The following is a 17844-nucleotide window of genomic DNA, read 5'->3' on the forward strand; positions in this document are numbered from 1 at the left end:
TGATTCCAACTCCTAAAATATATAATAAATTGGGTACAGTAGTTCAATGCAGTTTGTGAGGAATATTTTTCCATAAGAATTTGGGAAAGTTATGAAATGTCCTATAAATGTCTGTCCTATTCCTGGTCTAAGGGTCTAGACTTTTAGCGGAGATGAATCTGTGCTACAGTAAATTTATCACTTATACATGAGCCATGTATGAGGGAGTCGGAGTCATAGAAATTGAGGAGTTGGATGTTTGGCTTACCGACTCCACAGCCATGGTAAAAAGTAATAAATAGTAATAGTACATGTAAATAAAATACAGCACTTTTTTGATCATAATAGTGTTAACTAAGCATGAAAACCATCCCACTGTGACAAGGTGTACCCAATCAGATGGTACCCAACTCTTGTAGTTCATCTCACTATTTGTCCGCATATGCTCTAGCTCTGTTTTTGGCTTCAGCTTTTTGTACTAACAGGGGCGTTGCTCCCCTTTTGGGCTGTCCATTGTGTTTATATAGCTTTCCACAGGAAGGAGTCTGACCAGTGGGGTCCTAGGTCCTACTCTGGCCATCTGCTGACACGTGGTGAGGTGAACTACAAGAGTTAGATATCATCTAGATCACACATGTCAAACTCTGGCCCTCACGGTGATATTTGGCTCTCAATGCTTGGGGCTATGTGGGGACCATTATTATACTGTGGGGAGTGCTATGTGGGGATCACAGTTGGGGCATTATACTGTGATGGGTCACGTCACCATACTTTGCTGGGGGGGGGTTACAGTAGGATCATCATACCATGTGTGGTGGGTAATGTGGAAGAATTCACTATGGGGCATCATACTGTGTTTGGGGGGGGGGGGGGCATTTTTGTTTGCATCATATTCCATTTGTGATTATGTGCTAATTTTATTCAAAGATCTATTGATAAAATGTACTTTGTTCATAGGACAAGCACTTTAAGTTTGTTTCCACATGAAAAGTTTTATCATTATATTTGAGGACACAGAAACACTCAATTGTAGACATTTTTTTTTAACAAATACCAAGGTTGGCTCGCGACTTTGTCCAAGTTTTTAATTTTGGCCCTCTGTGTATTTGAATTTGACATCTCTGATCTAGATTGGGTACACCTTGTCATGGTTGGGATGGCTTTTATGCTTTTTTGATCAAAACAATGTTAACTAAGTACCCCATGTTATTTACATGTATTATTACTATTTACTTATAAGTAATTTGTTCATTTTATTTTTTATCTTAGGTTCTGTCTGTTAAACGGCCACAGTGTGAATGCACACCTATGGATTGCACTTATACCAACATGTTTTTTGGCTCTTTTGGGTTTTGTTACTTTAGGATGTAGATAACTGAGCGGTCATCTACTGTGAAACTTGACCTAGCGTCAGACCCATGTAATGATTTTATGGGCTGCTCTGTGTAGTTTATGTGCATGCTCAAACACTTCTTAAATCTGAAGGAGATCTTATTCTTGAAAACGTAATGTATATTCCATGATTGTACCAATTTGTAAGGTCTTATTACATTTCAGCGCATCTAGATCTCTACAGTGACAAGAGAAACCATTAACCATCTCACGTGTCATCACTCCGCCACTGGCTGCCAGCCAAAGACTGTTAGGCAATGCTTCACCAGGGACAGTGAACTATGACCAGTCACCCACAACCACTGGTGCTCCAGCACTTGATATTCTGCTCCACTTTCCGTAACTGCTCACCCCCTCTGGGGACAGCTACACTAGCTGCTATCAAGCCAGCAGTCAGTAAGATAAAGTAGCTGATCGGTCAAAGGGACGGCAGGTCATGGGATACAGGAGCTGAAGAGAAAGACTAAAGCCCATGATAAAAGGTCGCTGCTCCTTTGTTAATAGATACGACCACAAAGCCATCATTTATATTCCCAATACACCAGACTCATCCATGTGGGAAAAACGAGAAAGGCATGTATTCATAGTCACAGGTCTATGCTTAACATACCTACAAACATGGAGGGGAATTCCATGTAGAATGAAGAGGGTTAGGATAGGGCCTGAAGATCAGATCTGTAGAGGTCTGACTCTTGGCACCCACACTAATCAGCTGTTTAAAGGGGCAGTGTGGCTTATGTGCCACCCCTACAGCCTCTTCAATGCTAGCATTGCTACAACTGCTTAGTAGCAGCTGTGCTGAGTATTGCTCCATTGTCCTATTTACTTCTATGGGACAGTGCTGCTATACCATGCACAGCTGCTGCGATGTATACATTAAAGGGAACGGGCCACATTATACATGCAGTCCTATCTGTCATCAGCATGGCATAGAGAAGGGGAAGCCGAGCAGAAATACTAGTCCTACTAGGGACTGACACCTCTGCATGCAGTCATACTGGAAAGACTGTCAATCACCGAGAAGGACTGCTCATGGGACTCCGATCCATATATAAACATCAGGGAATTCAATGAAAAAAATACAAGGTTTACTGAAGCTTTTCCCACAAAAATGTCTGTCAATCTCATCAGCTCCCGATGCTCTAAAACATTCTGCCCGCTGATCAAATACTATTTGCAACATAATTTATCTTTAGGCGGCTGCAGCACTCGCACAAGAGCAAAAGACCCTTTAAACAGGTAATTGTGGGTAGCAAAGAGCCAGACCCCCATAAATAGACCAGTAGTGGCAATGCAGGTGTGGCACAAGTCAGATGCTAGTATACAGAGCGGACTCAGCGCTGAGCCTGCTCCAAACATGGGGGGGGGGGGGTTCCATCTGTTTTACACAACCAGCACCCGCCACTAACAGCAGTGATGAGAGCTAGCTCTGATCGCCCCCTTAAAATTTCATTGTCAGAACACTGACAGCAGCATTTAAGATGCAGGACCCCCTGGTGTGACAGCGGCTCCTCCCTCACCCCCTGTAGTGACGTGATAGCAGAGTGCCAATTGATTCCCAAGCCCTCAGTCCCTGCCATTTTGGTTCTGCTGTGAAGTCCAGCCTCATTTTCTCTATATAATGCAATACTGTGCTATTGCAGTACATAAAACAACTTGGGGTTTGGAAACTAAGGAAATACAGTGGTGAAAAGTTTAAAAAATATGTGTTTATACAAAAAAAAAAAAAAAAAATGTAATCAGTTCCCTTCTTCGCATTTAAAAATAAGGGGGGGGGGGGGGGTTTGCTGTCATCACGTCCGCTTAAGTTCCATCTAGCAAAATATAAAGTTACTTATTCACTATGGTAAATTATAATAAATCAAAATTATATAAATGGAACCAACATCAACTAGTAACCAAAAATAGTTGTAGGAAAGTTAAAAAGCTATGGTCTCAGGAAATGGGTACTTTTTTCTTAAAATTTCTGAAAATATTTTCACCACTTAAAAATAAGCAAAACCAAATATACAAAGTTTGATGGTGCCCTACTCACACTGACCTGAAGAATCCCCCCCCCCCCCCAAAAAAAACAAAACAAAAAAAAAAAAAAAAAACACACACCACACCCTGAACATTCATTCACTTCTGTACAAAACAATGTGCTATTCATATGTTCTGGTACTTGAGCGTCTTAAGTTTTAGGTGTCTAAGAGGCTAAAAGAAGTAGGCGAACCATAGGTCTTCTGCTCAGAGGATACTCTATGCTTTACAATGCAAGTGAATGGGAAAGCGCAGAAGATTCCCAGGCCTCTTTCAGCGTTTTCTTTATTGTTGCAGGGGAAACAAAACAGAAAAGTGCCAGTAAAAAGGCTGACCAAAAACTAAGGAAAAATGCCATTATGGGGGTTTCAGATTTTTTTGGCTGATTCAGCAATTGTGACTTTTAAAAAGTTACAATATTTTTCAGCCAATGTACTACAGTCTACCCCTGGAGTGATTGTATTTATCCATGTACACAAAATGCAAATGTGCCTCTGTCCATGCCACATGCACAAGCCTTAAAGGGGTATTCCTAAAACAACAACAAATACCTCCAATTAGAAATATAGTATGGTTTTTCTGATTTGTCACGTATTTTTCCTCATGTGTAGGCATTGCAGGACCTTACTATATCAGTGGTCGCAACCATGGATACCTGAGTGTTAGCTAGATAGCTCGTTAATAGTGGTCGTAACCATGGATACCTAAGGTCCTGCAATGCCTGCACATGAGGAAAGAGACATAACGAATCAGAAGAACTATACTACATTTATAATTAGAGGTATTTGTTAATATTATTACATATTGGGATAGGATTACCCCTTTAATATGCAAGGGGAGAGCCCGACTGGGTTACGACTGGTCGGACCGACCGCTTTGGTAGAACGGACAGATGTTTATTTCTTGAATGCACGTGTTGGACATCCATCATATGTATGGTGTCCTTGTGGTAATTCAGGTGAATGCGCTACTGTATAGGGCTGTAACCGCAAATATCAAGGCCATGTGCGCAATTACCACAAACAGACAGCGCACTGACCAGTGTTAGTCAGTGTGCCCGTGAGCAGCCAAGCATCCATAGTCCATGTGTAGACGCTTCTCCGTACCGCAGACGAGTGCGAGCTGCCCGTCACTGATGAGAACAGTGCATGCTGGGAGTTTTTTCCTATAAAATTCGCTCATGTGCGCTTCCACATTACACAGAACAAAAATACGCTTGTTTTAGTCCGGCCTAAGACTGAGTGCGCACTGGATATGAACACTACATTTACTGCATTCCCTGGGGAAAGCTGCCAGCCTACATGTCACATGTATCCAGATGTCCCCATACAACGGACAGCAGTCAACCAAGAGTCCCTTTTAGCCTCTGTCATGGTGGTACAGGTTACCATAACTTTTTCCACTCCTCTTGTGTATAGGACAGGAGGTGGGGAAAAAAAAACTTTAGTAGACTTATGTACAAAAGTAAGAGGGATAAAAAACTCCAAAATTATGTGCACAGAGCCTAGCGAATTTCATCAAGGATAGCCATAAGGGTATGTTAATGCCTGCTAAAACACAAAGTATGGAAATATTTAATGCAAGAAAATTGCAGGCTCAAGACACGGTCCGTTTGTACTACTGTACGCCACATAAGAATACTAAAGGCTCCCCATAACTGGATTTTCCATGAACCCCTGGCCAGGATTCATCTGGCAGCCATCAAAGACATGATTAAGGTTTCAAAACAATCTGAAAACATAAAACTCCGGCTTTTCATTCCTCACACTCTGAATTCACTTTAATTTCATGTGCTGTCAGCTGCAAAGACCCAGAACAACCATTGCAAAAAGGGCTGAATTACTATTGCCGGAAGCTTTTTACATACCATGGATTTTCACGCACACTTATTGGACTTTATTTGGGGGGGGGGGGGGGGATAAAAAATGTGCAAAAATAGCAATTGTGTGCGCTTTTTTCCTCAGTACTGTGTTTTTAATAATTTTAGATTATATGAGCACGTCAAACAAAGAACTGATTTTAATGTGAAAATGCAACAAGAAATGCAGGACATATTTAACATGCAGAAGACAAAACAATAAAAAACCCCACTTTCTGAAAGGGATTGTTATTAGGAGATAACCTTCTGATTGGTGGAGTCCGCCCACCGATCGGCAGAACTGGGAACTTTTATCCGCAGTGGGCACTTATCACAGTTAGCATGGAACAGGAGTACATTCAGGTCATTCTCAATAGTGCAAAGCACAGAGCAGTGCTGGGCATCCTATAGGGAACGAACGCAGCACGGCCGCTCCATTCCAATAGGGAATAAAACATCTCAAATTATTCAGTATGGAGTATAATCGCCATACAGAAATATATGCACTTACAAGTCTTGGCTGCCATCAATGAGATTATTAAATGGTTGTCTGAGGAACGTTATGCCGTGCTGAATGCACTTGATACAAATCAAGATCCACTGCTGGCAGCAACCGTTGCAATTGCCAACCAATGACGTCTTAGATGTTGTACTTGATGGTAGACAAGTCCAGAGATGCAGCAGGCCATAGTAGCATATTTAGACCTCGCATTATAGTGTTGAAAAAAAGCCTACTGGGTCACTTTAGAAAAATGGCAATACCACTAGTTCCACAATCAAAATCATTGAAATTTGTGTAAGTTTAATATTACAAACCCTGATACATTATTCCTGCCACTTGTAGTTGCACCAAAGAGAATCGTTGTAAAGCGCAATAAAAACAGAGCAGTCACATGACAAGTAAATGTCCTATTAAGCAGGTTAACACTTATCACGTACAACAAAGACTTTGTTTCAAGATTAAGGATGATGCCAAAGCAAACAGGCAAAGTATGTAGCATCTCCATTCTGCATAAAGCTAGATAGTATCCTATAGAAACCCTAATTACACACTGTGCGGCACATTAAAGGCACAGCATGAAGACCATACAAGCACCCCATAGAGACATGGCGCCTACACAGAAGGGCCTATAAAGTGAAATGTCCATCAGTCAACTGGTATCAGACTAACTGCACTATACCATCTAAATTTGTGGCCCTAAAAATCAGGCCTCAAGAGTTTCATGCACGCCATCAGGGGTTGGTCTCACATGAGCATGGCTATGCCAATAAATTTACCGTACCAGAAGATTTTGCCTTGTAACACACATAAGATATATAATATATTATACACTGCTTTTGGGGCAAATGAAAGTGGCACCTTATGCACTGAAGAGATAACAGCAAGACAGCCCCACAAAAAATGATCTTGCAGGTAGTGACCACAGACAATTCCCCTCTCCTTATCCTTCTCTATTTCTACATTATGCTAGAGACCTTGTCCCTACTTGTAGCACAAGGCAATGCCATTCAAGTTGCCTAGGTAGTCCAGCTCCTCCGGGATGGCACATTCATACATGTTATCACAAGGTTTGATCTGTTTGCAAGCCATCTCAAGAGCACAAAGCAGATACAGAGCATGGACAGTTATACAAAATGAGGAAGACAGAGCTCCAGGAGGGCAACTGGACCTGTAGGTGCATATATAACCTCCAGCGGACTACTGGTGTGTACTTTTCTGACTAAACTGTTAGAAACAGACTATTTGTGTGGCAGTAGAACCCAAAGTCCTGTACTGGGATCTGTGCCCGCGCTGATAACCAAGCAGTGTACTACAGAACACCAGAATTGGTAGGTCTACCATTGGCACCCCATTCCCTTAATAAATGAAAGCAGGTGCACACGTGACAGTCTGGAGACAGTATGGTCCAAGTAATGGTGACTGGAACATAATCCTGCATGACCGGGTTGGTCGTGGGTCAGTGATGGTTAGGGGCAGCATATCATTGGAAGGTCACACAAACCTCCATGTGATAGCCAACTGTTGACTGTTATTCCTTACTAGGATGAAGTTCTCAGCCACTGACAATCCTTACACTGGTAAATTAGACCCTGGGTCCCTTCTCGTGTATGCCAGCCCCATGTTTTGATGTGGTTTGGAGGCTGGTGTAGGGAGGTTCCTGGATGACAAACATTACAGACATTCACCGGCCTTCACGCTCCCCAGACCGGAAACCACTGGCACATTATTTATCAGTGAAGCCAAGGCTGCCAAGTAGACCCAAAGAAAGTCCAGGAGCTCACCGATGTCCTTATCCAGGTCTGGCAGGAGATCCTCCAGGACACCATCTTGAGGTGTCTCATCAGGAGCATGCCCAGACATTGACAGGACTGCATACAAGACACACACACACACACAACGAGGTGCCACGATGAAATCATGCATACGATTTCAATCTTTTCACTATGATTTTAGGACAGTTGGTTGATTTTGGTTTACTGTGACATGTCATTGTTTCTCAAATTGCACACTACATACTGATTGGGCATCATCTCTATTGTCACCCACGCTTGCAAGAGACCTAATAAAAGTACCCATATTCACAAGTTTTATTTCCTGACATCTCCATCCACAAACACTTGGCTCGGACAAGCATTTATGCGTTTCCGTGGAGAGAAGGGAGAACTCTACTCCTCTGGTGTCCGCTTAGTTCAGCTGAGAACGAAAGGATCAGGCGTTTAAATTTAGACTGCCCGATCCTTCTCACATCTGTCAGGGTAAAGTCGGGAGCCCCTCATACACATTAGATGGTCAGTTGTTTTGGCCAGCTTTAGTCTAATGTGTCAAGGGGCCTTTACACCGGAAGAATACAGCAAAGCTATGGAAGATGAAGCAAACTCCTCCTTCTCCATAATAACCAAACTATGAACTTACTGGTGGTCTGTTCTGTGGAAACATCTTCACAGGAGGTAGTAGGATGTGTCGCAGAGTAAAATACGGACCTCTCCTGCAAAAGAAAAGAAAGCCAATGAGACCTACAGCGAATCAGACAACTCAACCAATCTGCATCAAAGTTTCCACATCGGAAGCGCCCCATTTACCTAAGGTTTTACACCGTGTTACAGTTCTCTAGCAACATTAATGCCCGTCTGTTAATCAGGGCATAAAGAGAACAGAAATAATCAAAGCTTTTACGACAGAAAACGTGCATAAAAATTTTGGAAAAGTCGCTACATTTTTGCGCAATGTCGGAACTGCATAAAAATTTAGCGTGCACGTTGGCCAGTCTTGATGAATCGGGGCCAAAGTGGGTAGATAAAAAAGAGGTGCACAAGCCCTGCAGATAGGGGTGAGACATGCCGGCCATCGGGGGCAGAAGGATTGCCATCACAGATTTTTCTTTTCTTTGGAGGAAGCCTGACAAGAACACTGAAGCCATGATGGCGGCAAACGGATAATTTACTACAAAATGTTCCATTTCTGGTCATTATGTGAATGTGGCACTTCACAGATGATGCTGCATGCCACACAGTGGTGACATGTTAGGTTATATTGATATCATTGTTTGGATATACACATGTGCTAATAAAGCCCTGACCCTCAATAAAAAACAGCAGTCATTCAAGAATTAAAGCCACGCAAAACAGATGTCAAGTATCATAAGTAAAATAGGTTCAGGTAAAGAAAGCGCCATGTGTGATAAGCAAACTAGGACCAGGGAAGGCAGGCACCACGTATGAGAACTTCCAGGGCTGTGGAGTAAGCCAAACCCCCGACTCCAACTCTGACTCCACAGCCCGGCCTCACTACTGAGCGTGTACATAAAGTGCAGCACAGATTCATTTCACTGCCTCACTACTGAGCGTGTACATAAAGTGCAGCACAGATTCATCTCACTGCCTCACTACTGAGCATGTACATAAAGTGCAGCACAGATTCATCTCACTACTGAGCATGTACATAAAGTGCAGCACAGATTCATCTCACTACTGAGCGTGTACATAAACTGCAGCACAGATTCATCTCACTGCCTCACTACTGAGCGTGTACATAAACTGCAGCACAGATTCATCTCACTGCCTCACTACTGAGCGTGTACATAAAGTGCAGCACAGATTCATCTCACTGCCTCACTACTGAGCGTGTACATAAAGTGCAGCGCAGATTCATCTCACAGCCTCACTACTGAGCGTGTACATAAAGTGCAGCACAGATTCATCTCACTGCCTCACTACTGAGCGTGTACATAAAGTGCAGCACAGATTCATCTCACTACTGAGCGTGTACATAAAGTGCAGCACAGATTCATCTCACTGCCTCACTACTGAGCGTGTACATAAAGTGCAGCGCAGATTCATCTCACAGCCTCACTACTGAGCGTGTACATAAAGTGCAGCACAGATTCATCTCACTGCCTCACTACTGAGCGTGTACATAAAGTGCAGCACAGATTCATCTCACTGCCTCACTACTGAGCGTGTACATAAAGTGCAGCACAGATTCATTTCACTGCCTCACTACTGAGCGTGTACATAAAGTGCAGCACAGATTCATCTCACTGCCTCACTACTGAGCGTGTACATAAAGTGCAGCACAGATTCATCTCACTACTGAGCGTGTACATAAAGTGCAGCACAGATTCATCTCACTGCCTCACTACTGAGCGTGTACATAAAGTGCAGCACAGATTCATCTCACTGCCTCACTACTGAGCGTGTACATAAAGTGCAGCGCAGATTCATCTCACAGCCTCACTACTGAGCGTGTACATAAAGTGCAGCACAGATTCATCTCACTGCCTCACTACTGAGCGTGTACATAAAGTGCAGCACAGATTCATCTCACTACTGAGCGTGTACATAAAGTGCAGCACAGATTCATCTCACTGCCTCACTACTGAGCGTGTACATAAAGTGCAGCGCAGATTCATCTCACAGCCTCACTACTGAGCGTGTACATAAAGTGCAGCACAGATTCATCTCACTGCCTCACTACTGAGCGTGTACATAAAGTGCAGCACAGATTCATCTCACTGCCTCACTACTGAGCGTGTACATAAAGTGCAGCACAGATTCATTTCACTGCCTCACTACTGAGCGTGTACATAAAGTGCAGCACAGATTCATCTCACTACTGAGCGTGTACATAAAGTGCAGCACAGATTCATCTCACTACTGAGCGTGTACATAAAGTGCAGCACAGATTCATCTCACTGCCTCACTACTGAGCGTGTACATAAAGTGCAGCACAGATTCATCTCACTACTGAGCGTGTACATAAAGTGCAGCACAGATTCATCTCACTGCCTCACTACTGAGCGTGTACATAAAGTGCAGCACAGATTCATCTCACTACTGAGCGTGTACATAAAGTGCAGCACAGATTCATCTCACTGCCTCACTACTGAGCGTGTACATAAAGTGCAGCACAGATTCATCTCACTGCCTCACTACTGAGCGTGTACATAAAGTGCAGCGCAGATTCATCTCACAGCCTCACTACTGAGCGTGTACATAAAGTGCAGCACAGATTCATCTCACTGCCTCACTACTGAGCGTGTACATAAAGTGCAGCACAGATTCATCTCACTACTGAGCGTGTACATAAAGTGCAGCACAGATTCATCTCACTACTGAGCGTGTACATAAAGTGCAGCGTAGATTCATCTCACTGCCTCACTACTGAGCGTGTACATAAAGTGCAGCACAGATTCATCTCACTGCCTCACTACTGAGCGTGTACATAAAGTGCAGCGTAGATTCATCTCACTGCCTCACTACTGAGCGTGTACATAAAGTGCAGCACAGATTCATCTCACTACTGAGCGTGTACATAAAGTGCAGCACAGATTCATCTCACTGCCTCACTACTGAGCGTGTACATAAAGTGCAGCACAGATTCATCTCACTGCCTCACTACTGAGCATGTACATAAAGTGCAGCACAGATTCATCTCAACTAAAAGCCGAGATCAGGAACTGAACAGACATTTATAGGACATTTCATAACTTTCCCAAATTCTTATGGTAAAATATACAGCACATCCTGCATTGTACTACTGTACCCAATGGTCGGTCCATTTTATACCAACGCCACCAAAATGGACACAGACTCCATAGCCCAGCAATAGGATCAGGCTAGGCAGGTGATACATATGATAAGCAAAGTAGGAACAAGTAAGATGGGTGCCACATAAGTAAAATAGGATCAGGTAAGGCAGAATAAGCATTGTAAGATCAGGTATGGTGGGCGCTACATATACTAAGCATTTGTAAGATCAGGTATGGTGGGCGCTACATATGATAGGCAAAATAGGGTCAGGTAAGGTGGGAGTCGTGTATGATCAGCACAGCAAGATGAGGTAAATCAGAGCCACATGATAAGTACAATAGGATCAGGTAAGGAAGGCACCACGTATGAAAAGCATTATAAGGTCAGATAAGCCGGGCATCGCGTATGAGAAGCACAGTAGGATCAGGTAAGAAAGGCACCACATAAGATCAGGTTTGGTGGGCATCACATATGATAAGCAAAGTAGGGCCAGGTAAGGGAGGCACCACGTTTGACAAGTAAAATAGGATTATGTATCAAATAATGAGGACATCAAAGACGTTCAGTATTGTCCTGGAAGCTAGGGATCGCCCGCGGTAAGCCAGGCAGCGTCCCGGGAGGTAGGGATCGCCCGCCGTAAGCCAGGCAGCGTCCCGGGAGGTAGGGATCGCCCGCCGTAAGCCAGGCAGCGTCCCGGGAGGTAGGGATCGCCCGCCGTAAGCCAGGCAGCGTCCCGGGAGGTAGGGATCGCCCGCCGTAAGCCAGGCAGCGTCCCGGGATGTAGGGATCGCACGCCGTAAGCCAGACAGCGTCCCGGAAGGTAGGGATCGCACGCCGTAAGCCAGACAGCGTCCTGGAAGGTAGGGATCGCACGCCGTAAGCCAGACAGCGTCCTGGAAGGTAGGGATCGCACGCCGTAAGCCAGACAGCGTCCTGGAAGGTAGGGATCGCACATGAAAGTTAACACATACGAGTTCATCAGTAATCACACATGCAGTTCGCACTGTCCATTACATTACAATACAGTCACATTACTGGGGACCCTCAATCATACCCACACTTCAGTCTACAGCCCGGATTTGCCCCCCTATTATGTGAAGCCCCCAGACAAGTGTCGTCCTTTCCTGGCCTCCCAGTCTCATCCCCAGATCCCCTCCTCCTCCTCCTCCCAGGGTGTATTCTGGCCTCCACACGTCTCCCAATACCCCCGTGGCCTCTAGAGCCTTCTTACGACCACCATCTCAGACTCCTCTCCCCAAATTACCTCTTATCCCATTCCCTGCGTCCTCCTCTCCAGCAGATCCCTCCCTCGACCACCACAGGCCTCTCTCTCCCTGTGTATCCCAGCCACACAGTAAGATCGAACACTCGCCCCCCAGATGTCCCCCGCTCTCACCGGGCCCCGAGGTAGGAGGAGCCAGTGTCCGGTCGGGCCCAGTCTCCCGGTGTTCGGTGCAGCCCCTCCCTCCAGCTCAATAAGCAGCCGCCAGCTCCACGTGGGTCCAGGCTCCTGCAGGCTGCCCAAGCCAGTTTCAACCAATCATCGCTCGTTTCGCCCCACGTGGGTATCGCTTATTTAGTTTCAATTGGCTGTTTGTAACATAGCTGCCAATCAAGCGAACCACAGACTCTTAGCTGGTTAACCCTTGAGTCTCCAGACCATATCGAATGGTGATTTGTTTTAACTCCTCACTGTTCTCGGCCCTGTCACACACATTTATTAACAGAACACACACACACCAACAGAAGGGGCGATTTTTTCATGTGATCACTATAATAGTAGACATGGCATATTAAAGGAGAACTCTGTATTTCACTCTGTAAGCTGCATAAGAGTGATTATTTATAATTCTCAACATTTTGTATAATACATAATTAGAAACTATACTTCATGGACTAACTAGATGGATAGACGGACGGAATAGATATTCCTATTCCCTACTTTACACTAGCTTTGGCAGTGCTAATGTGCGTTTGGTCCTGCCAATAAAGCTCATTTGAATTAAAAATAAAGATAGATAGATAGATAGATAGATAGATAGATAGATAGATAGATAGATAGATAGATACTGTAGATAGATGGATAGATAGATAGATAGATAGATAGATAGATAGATAGATAGATATGGGATAGATAGATAGATACATAGATAGATAGATAGATAGATAGATAGATAGATGATAGATAGATAGATAGATAGATGATAGATAGATAGATAGATAGATAGATAGATAGATAGATAGATACTGTAGATAGATAGATAGATAGATAGATAGATAGATATGGGATAGATAGATAGATAGATAGATAGATAGATAGATAGATAGATAGATAGATAGATAAATGATAGATAGATAGATGATAGATATGGGATAGATAGATAGATAGATGATAGATAGATAGATGATAGATAGATAGATAATAGATAGATAGATAGATATGAGATAGATAGATAGATAGATAATAGATAGATAGATGATAGATAGATAGATATATAGATACTGTAGATAGATAGATAGATAGATAGATAGATAGATGATAGATAATAGATAGATAGATAGATAGATAGATAGATATGGGATAGATAGATAAATAGATAGATAGATATGGGATAGATAGATAGATAGATATGGGATAGATAGATAGATAGATAGATGATAGATAATAGATAGATAGATAGATATGGGATAGATAGATAGATAGATAGATAGATAGATATGGGATAGATAGATAGATGATAGATAGATAGATAGATATGGGATAGATAGATGATAGATAGATAGATATGGGATAGATAGATAGATAGATAGATGATAGATAGATAGATAGATGATAGATAATAGATAGATAGATAGATAGATATGGGATAGATAGATAAATAGATAGATAGATAGATAGATAGATATGGGATAGATAGATATGGGATAGATAGATAGATAGATAGATAGATACATAGATAGATAGATGATAGATAGATATGGGATAGATAGATAGATAGATAGATAATAGATAGATAGATAGATAGATAGATATGGGATAGATAGATAGATAGAGAGAGAGATAGATAGATAGATAGATAGATAGATATGGGGTAGATAGATAGATAGATATGGGGTAGATAGATAATGGATAGATAGATATATGGATAGAGATAGAGAGATAGATAGACAGATAGATATGTGATTGATAGATAGATAGACAGATAGATATGGGATAGATAGATATGGGATAGATAGATAGATAGATAGATAGATAGATAGATATGGATAGATAGATAGATAGATAGACAGATAGATAGATAATAGATAGACAGATAGATAGACAACAGATAGATAGTAGATATGGATAGATAGATACAGTGCCTACAAGTAGTATTCAACCCCCTGCAGATTTAGCTGGTTTGATAAGATGCAAATAAGTTAGAGCCTTCAAACTGCAAACGAGAGTAGGTTTTATGAACAGAAGCATAAATCTTACAAACCAAAAAGTTATGTTGCTCAGTTGAATTTTATTAAATTTTAAACATAAAAGTGTGGGTCAATTATTATTCAACCCTTATGTTTAATATTTTGTGGAATAACCCTTGTTTGCAATTACAGCTAATAATCGTCTTTTATAAGACCTGATCAGGCCGGCACAGGTCTGTGGAGTTATCTTGGCCCACTCCTCCATGCAGATCTTCTCCAAGTTATCTAGGTTCTTTGGGTGTCTCATGTGGACTTTATTCTTGAGCTCCTTCCACAAGTTTTCAATTGGGTTAAGGTCAGGAGACTGACTAGGCCACTCCAACACCTTGACTTTTTCCCTCTTGAACCAGGCCTTGGTTTTCTTGGCTGTGTGCTTTGGGTCGTTGTCTTGTTGGAAGATGAAATTACGACCCATCTTAAGATCCTTGATGGAGGAGCGGAGGTTCTTGGCCAAAATCTCCAGGTAGGCCGTGCTATCCATCTTCCCATGGATGCGGACCAGATGGCCAGGCCCCTTGGCTGAGAAACAGCCCCACAGCATGATGCTGCCACCACCATGCTTGACTATAGGGATGGTATTCTTGGGGTCGTATGCAGTGCCATCCAGTCTCCAAACGTCACGTGTGTGGTTGGCACCAAAGATCTCGATCTTGGTCTCATCAGACCATAGAACCTTGAACCAGTCTGTCTCAGAGTCCTCCAAGTGATCATGAGCAAACTGTAGACGAGCCTTGACATGACGCTTTGAAAGTAAAGGTACCATACAGGCTCGTCTGGAACGGAGACCATTGCGGTGGAGTACCTTACTTATGGTATTGACTGAAACCAATGTCCCCACTGCCATGAGATCTTCCCGGAGCTCCTTCCTTGTTGTCCTTGGGTTAGCCTTGACTCTTCGGACCAGCCTGGCCTCGGCACGGGAGGACACTTTCAAAGGCTGTCCAGGCCGTGGAAGGCTAACAGTAGTTCCATAAGCCTTCCACTTACGGATGATGCTCCCAACAGTGGAGACAGGTAGGCCCAACTCCTTGGAAAGGGTTTTGTACCCCTTGCCAGCCTTGTGACCCTCCACGATCTTGTCTCTGCTGGCCTTGGAATGCTCCTTTGTCTTTCCCATGTTGACCATGTCTGAGTGCTGTTCACAAGTTTGGGGAGTGTCTTAAATAGTCAGAAAAGGCTGGCAAAAGAGATCTTTAATCCACACATGTGAAGCTCATTATTCTTGGTGCCTGAACTACTTCTTAATACTTTAGGGGGACCAAACAGAATTCTTGTGGTTTGAGGGGTTGAATAATAAATGACACTCTGAATTAACTTTTAACGTTTTTTAAAAAAAAAAAAAAAAAATTTGCTGCAGTGCATTTCCCACTTCCAGGCTGATGTACAGTACAAATGTCACAATGCCAAGTTAATTCCGCATGTTTCAACCAGCTAAATCTGCAGGGGGTTGAATACTACTTGTAGGCACTGTAGATAGATAGACAGATAGATAGATATGGATAGATAGATAGACAAACAGATCGATAGATAGATAGATAGATAGATAGATATGGGAAAGATAGATAGATAGATAGATAGATAGATTAATAGATGGATAGATAGATAGATAATAGATATGGATAGATAGATAGATAGATAGATAGATAGATAGATAGATAGATATGGGGTAGGTAGGTAGATAGATAGATAGATTCATAGATAGATAATAGATGGATAGATAGATAATAGATATGGATAGATAGATAGATATGGGATAGATAGATAGATAGATAGATAGATAGATATGGATAGATAGATATGGGATAGATAGATAGATAGATAGATAGATAGATAGATATGGATAGATAGATAGACAGATAGATAATAGATAGACAGATAGATAGACAACAGATAGATAGTAGATATGGATAGATAGATAGATAGATAGATAGATAGATATGGGGTAGGTAGGTAGATAGATAGATAGATTCATAGATAGATAGATAATAGATGGATAGATAGATATAGATAGATAGATAGATAGATAGATATGGGATAGATAGATAAATAGATAGATAGATAGATATGGGATAGATAGATATGGGATAGATAGATAGATAGATGATAGATAGATAGATATGGGATAGATAGATAGATAGATAGTAGATAGATAGATAGATAGATAGATAGATAGATAGATATGGGATAGATAGAGAGATAGATAGATAGATAGATAGATAGATAGATAGATAGATAGATATGGGGTAGATAGATAGATAGATATGCGATAGATAGATAGATAGATATGGGGTAGATAGATAATGGATAGATAGATATATGGATAGAGATAGAGAGATAGACAGATAGATATGTGATTGATAGATAGATAGACAGATAGATATGGGATAGATAGATATGGGATAGATAGATAGATAGATATGGATAGATAGATAGATAGATAGATAGATAGACAGATAGATAATAGATAGACAGATAGATAGACAACAGATAGATAGTAGATATGGATAGATAGATACAGTGCCTACAAGTAGTATTCAACCCCCTGCAGATTTAGCTGGTTTGATAAGATGCAAATAAGTTAGAGCCTTCAAACTGCAAACGAGAGTAGGTTTTATGAACAGAAGCATAAATCTTACAAACCAAAAAGTTATGTTGCTCAGTTGAATTTTATTAAATTTTAAACATAAAAGTGTGGGTCAATTATTATACAACCCCTATGTTTAATATTTTGTGGAATAACCCTTGTTTGCAATTACAGCTAATAATCGTCTTTTATAAGACCTGATCAGGCCGGCACAGGTCTGTGGAGTTATCTTGGCCCACTCCTCCATGCAGATCTTCTCCAAGTTATCTAGGTTCTTTGGGTGTCTCATGTGGACTTTATTCTTGAGCTCCTTCCACAAGTTTTCAATTGGGTTAAGGTCAGGAGACTGACTAGGCCACTCCAACACCTTGACTTTTTCCCTCTTGAACCAGGCCTTGGTTTTCTTGGCTGTGTGCTTTGGGTCGTTGTCTTGTTGGAAGATGAAATTACGACCCATCTTAAGATCCTTGATGGAGGAGCGGAGGTTCTTGGCCAAAATCTCCAGGTAGGC

At 42.1% G+C, this 17844-nt stretch overlaps 1 protein-coding gene across 2 annotated transcripts in view; it reads right to left on the bottom strand.

The window, feature by feature from the left end:
* LOC141179821 (transducin-like enhancer protein 1) overlaps nt 1-12832 on the bottom strand; it is a 35544-nt gene extending 22712 nt beyond the window's left edge. The window contains exons 1-2 of one of the 2 annotated variants that reach the window (XM_073660648.1): nt 12678-12832; nt 8166-8238 (exon numbers count right to left, since the gene is read on the bottom strand). In XM_073660648.1, coding sequence (XP_073516749.1) covers nt 8166-8189 — 24 coding nt within the window. In that variant the 5' untranslated portion in view covers nt 8190-8238; nt 12678-12832. Of the gene's footprint in view, nt 1-8165; nt 8239-12545 lie in introns of both variants that reach the window. The other variant, XM_073660646.1, reaches the window with a different exon arrangement.
* Nucleotides 12833-17844: the final 5012 nt, after the last annotated feature.

The sequence above is a fragment of the Phyllobates terribilis genome, unplaced genomic scaffold (genome assembly GCF_046119375.1).
Source record: "Phyllobates terribilis strain yellow unplaced genomic scaffold, ASM4611937v1 Scaffold_1__5_contigs__length_1240528914, whole genome shotgun sequence".
Lineage (NCBI taxonomy): Eukaryota > Metazoa > Chordata > Amphibia > Anura > Dendrobatidae > Phyllobates > Phyllobates terribilis.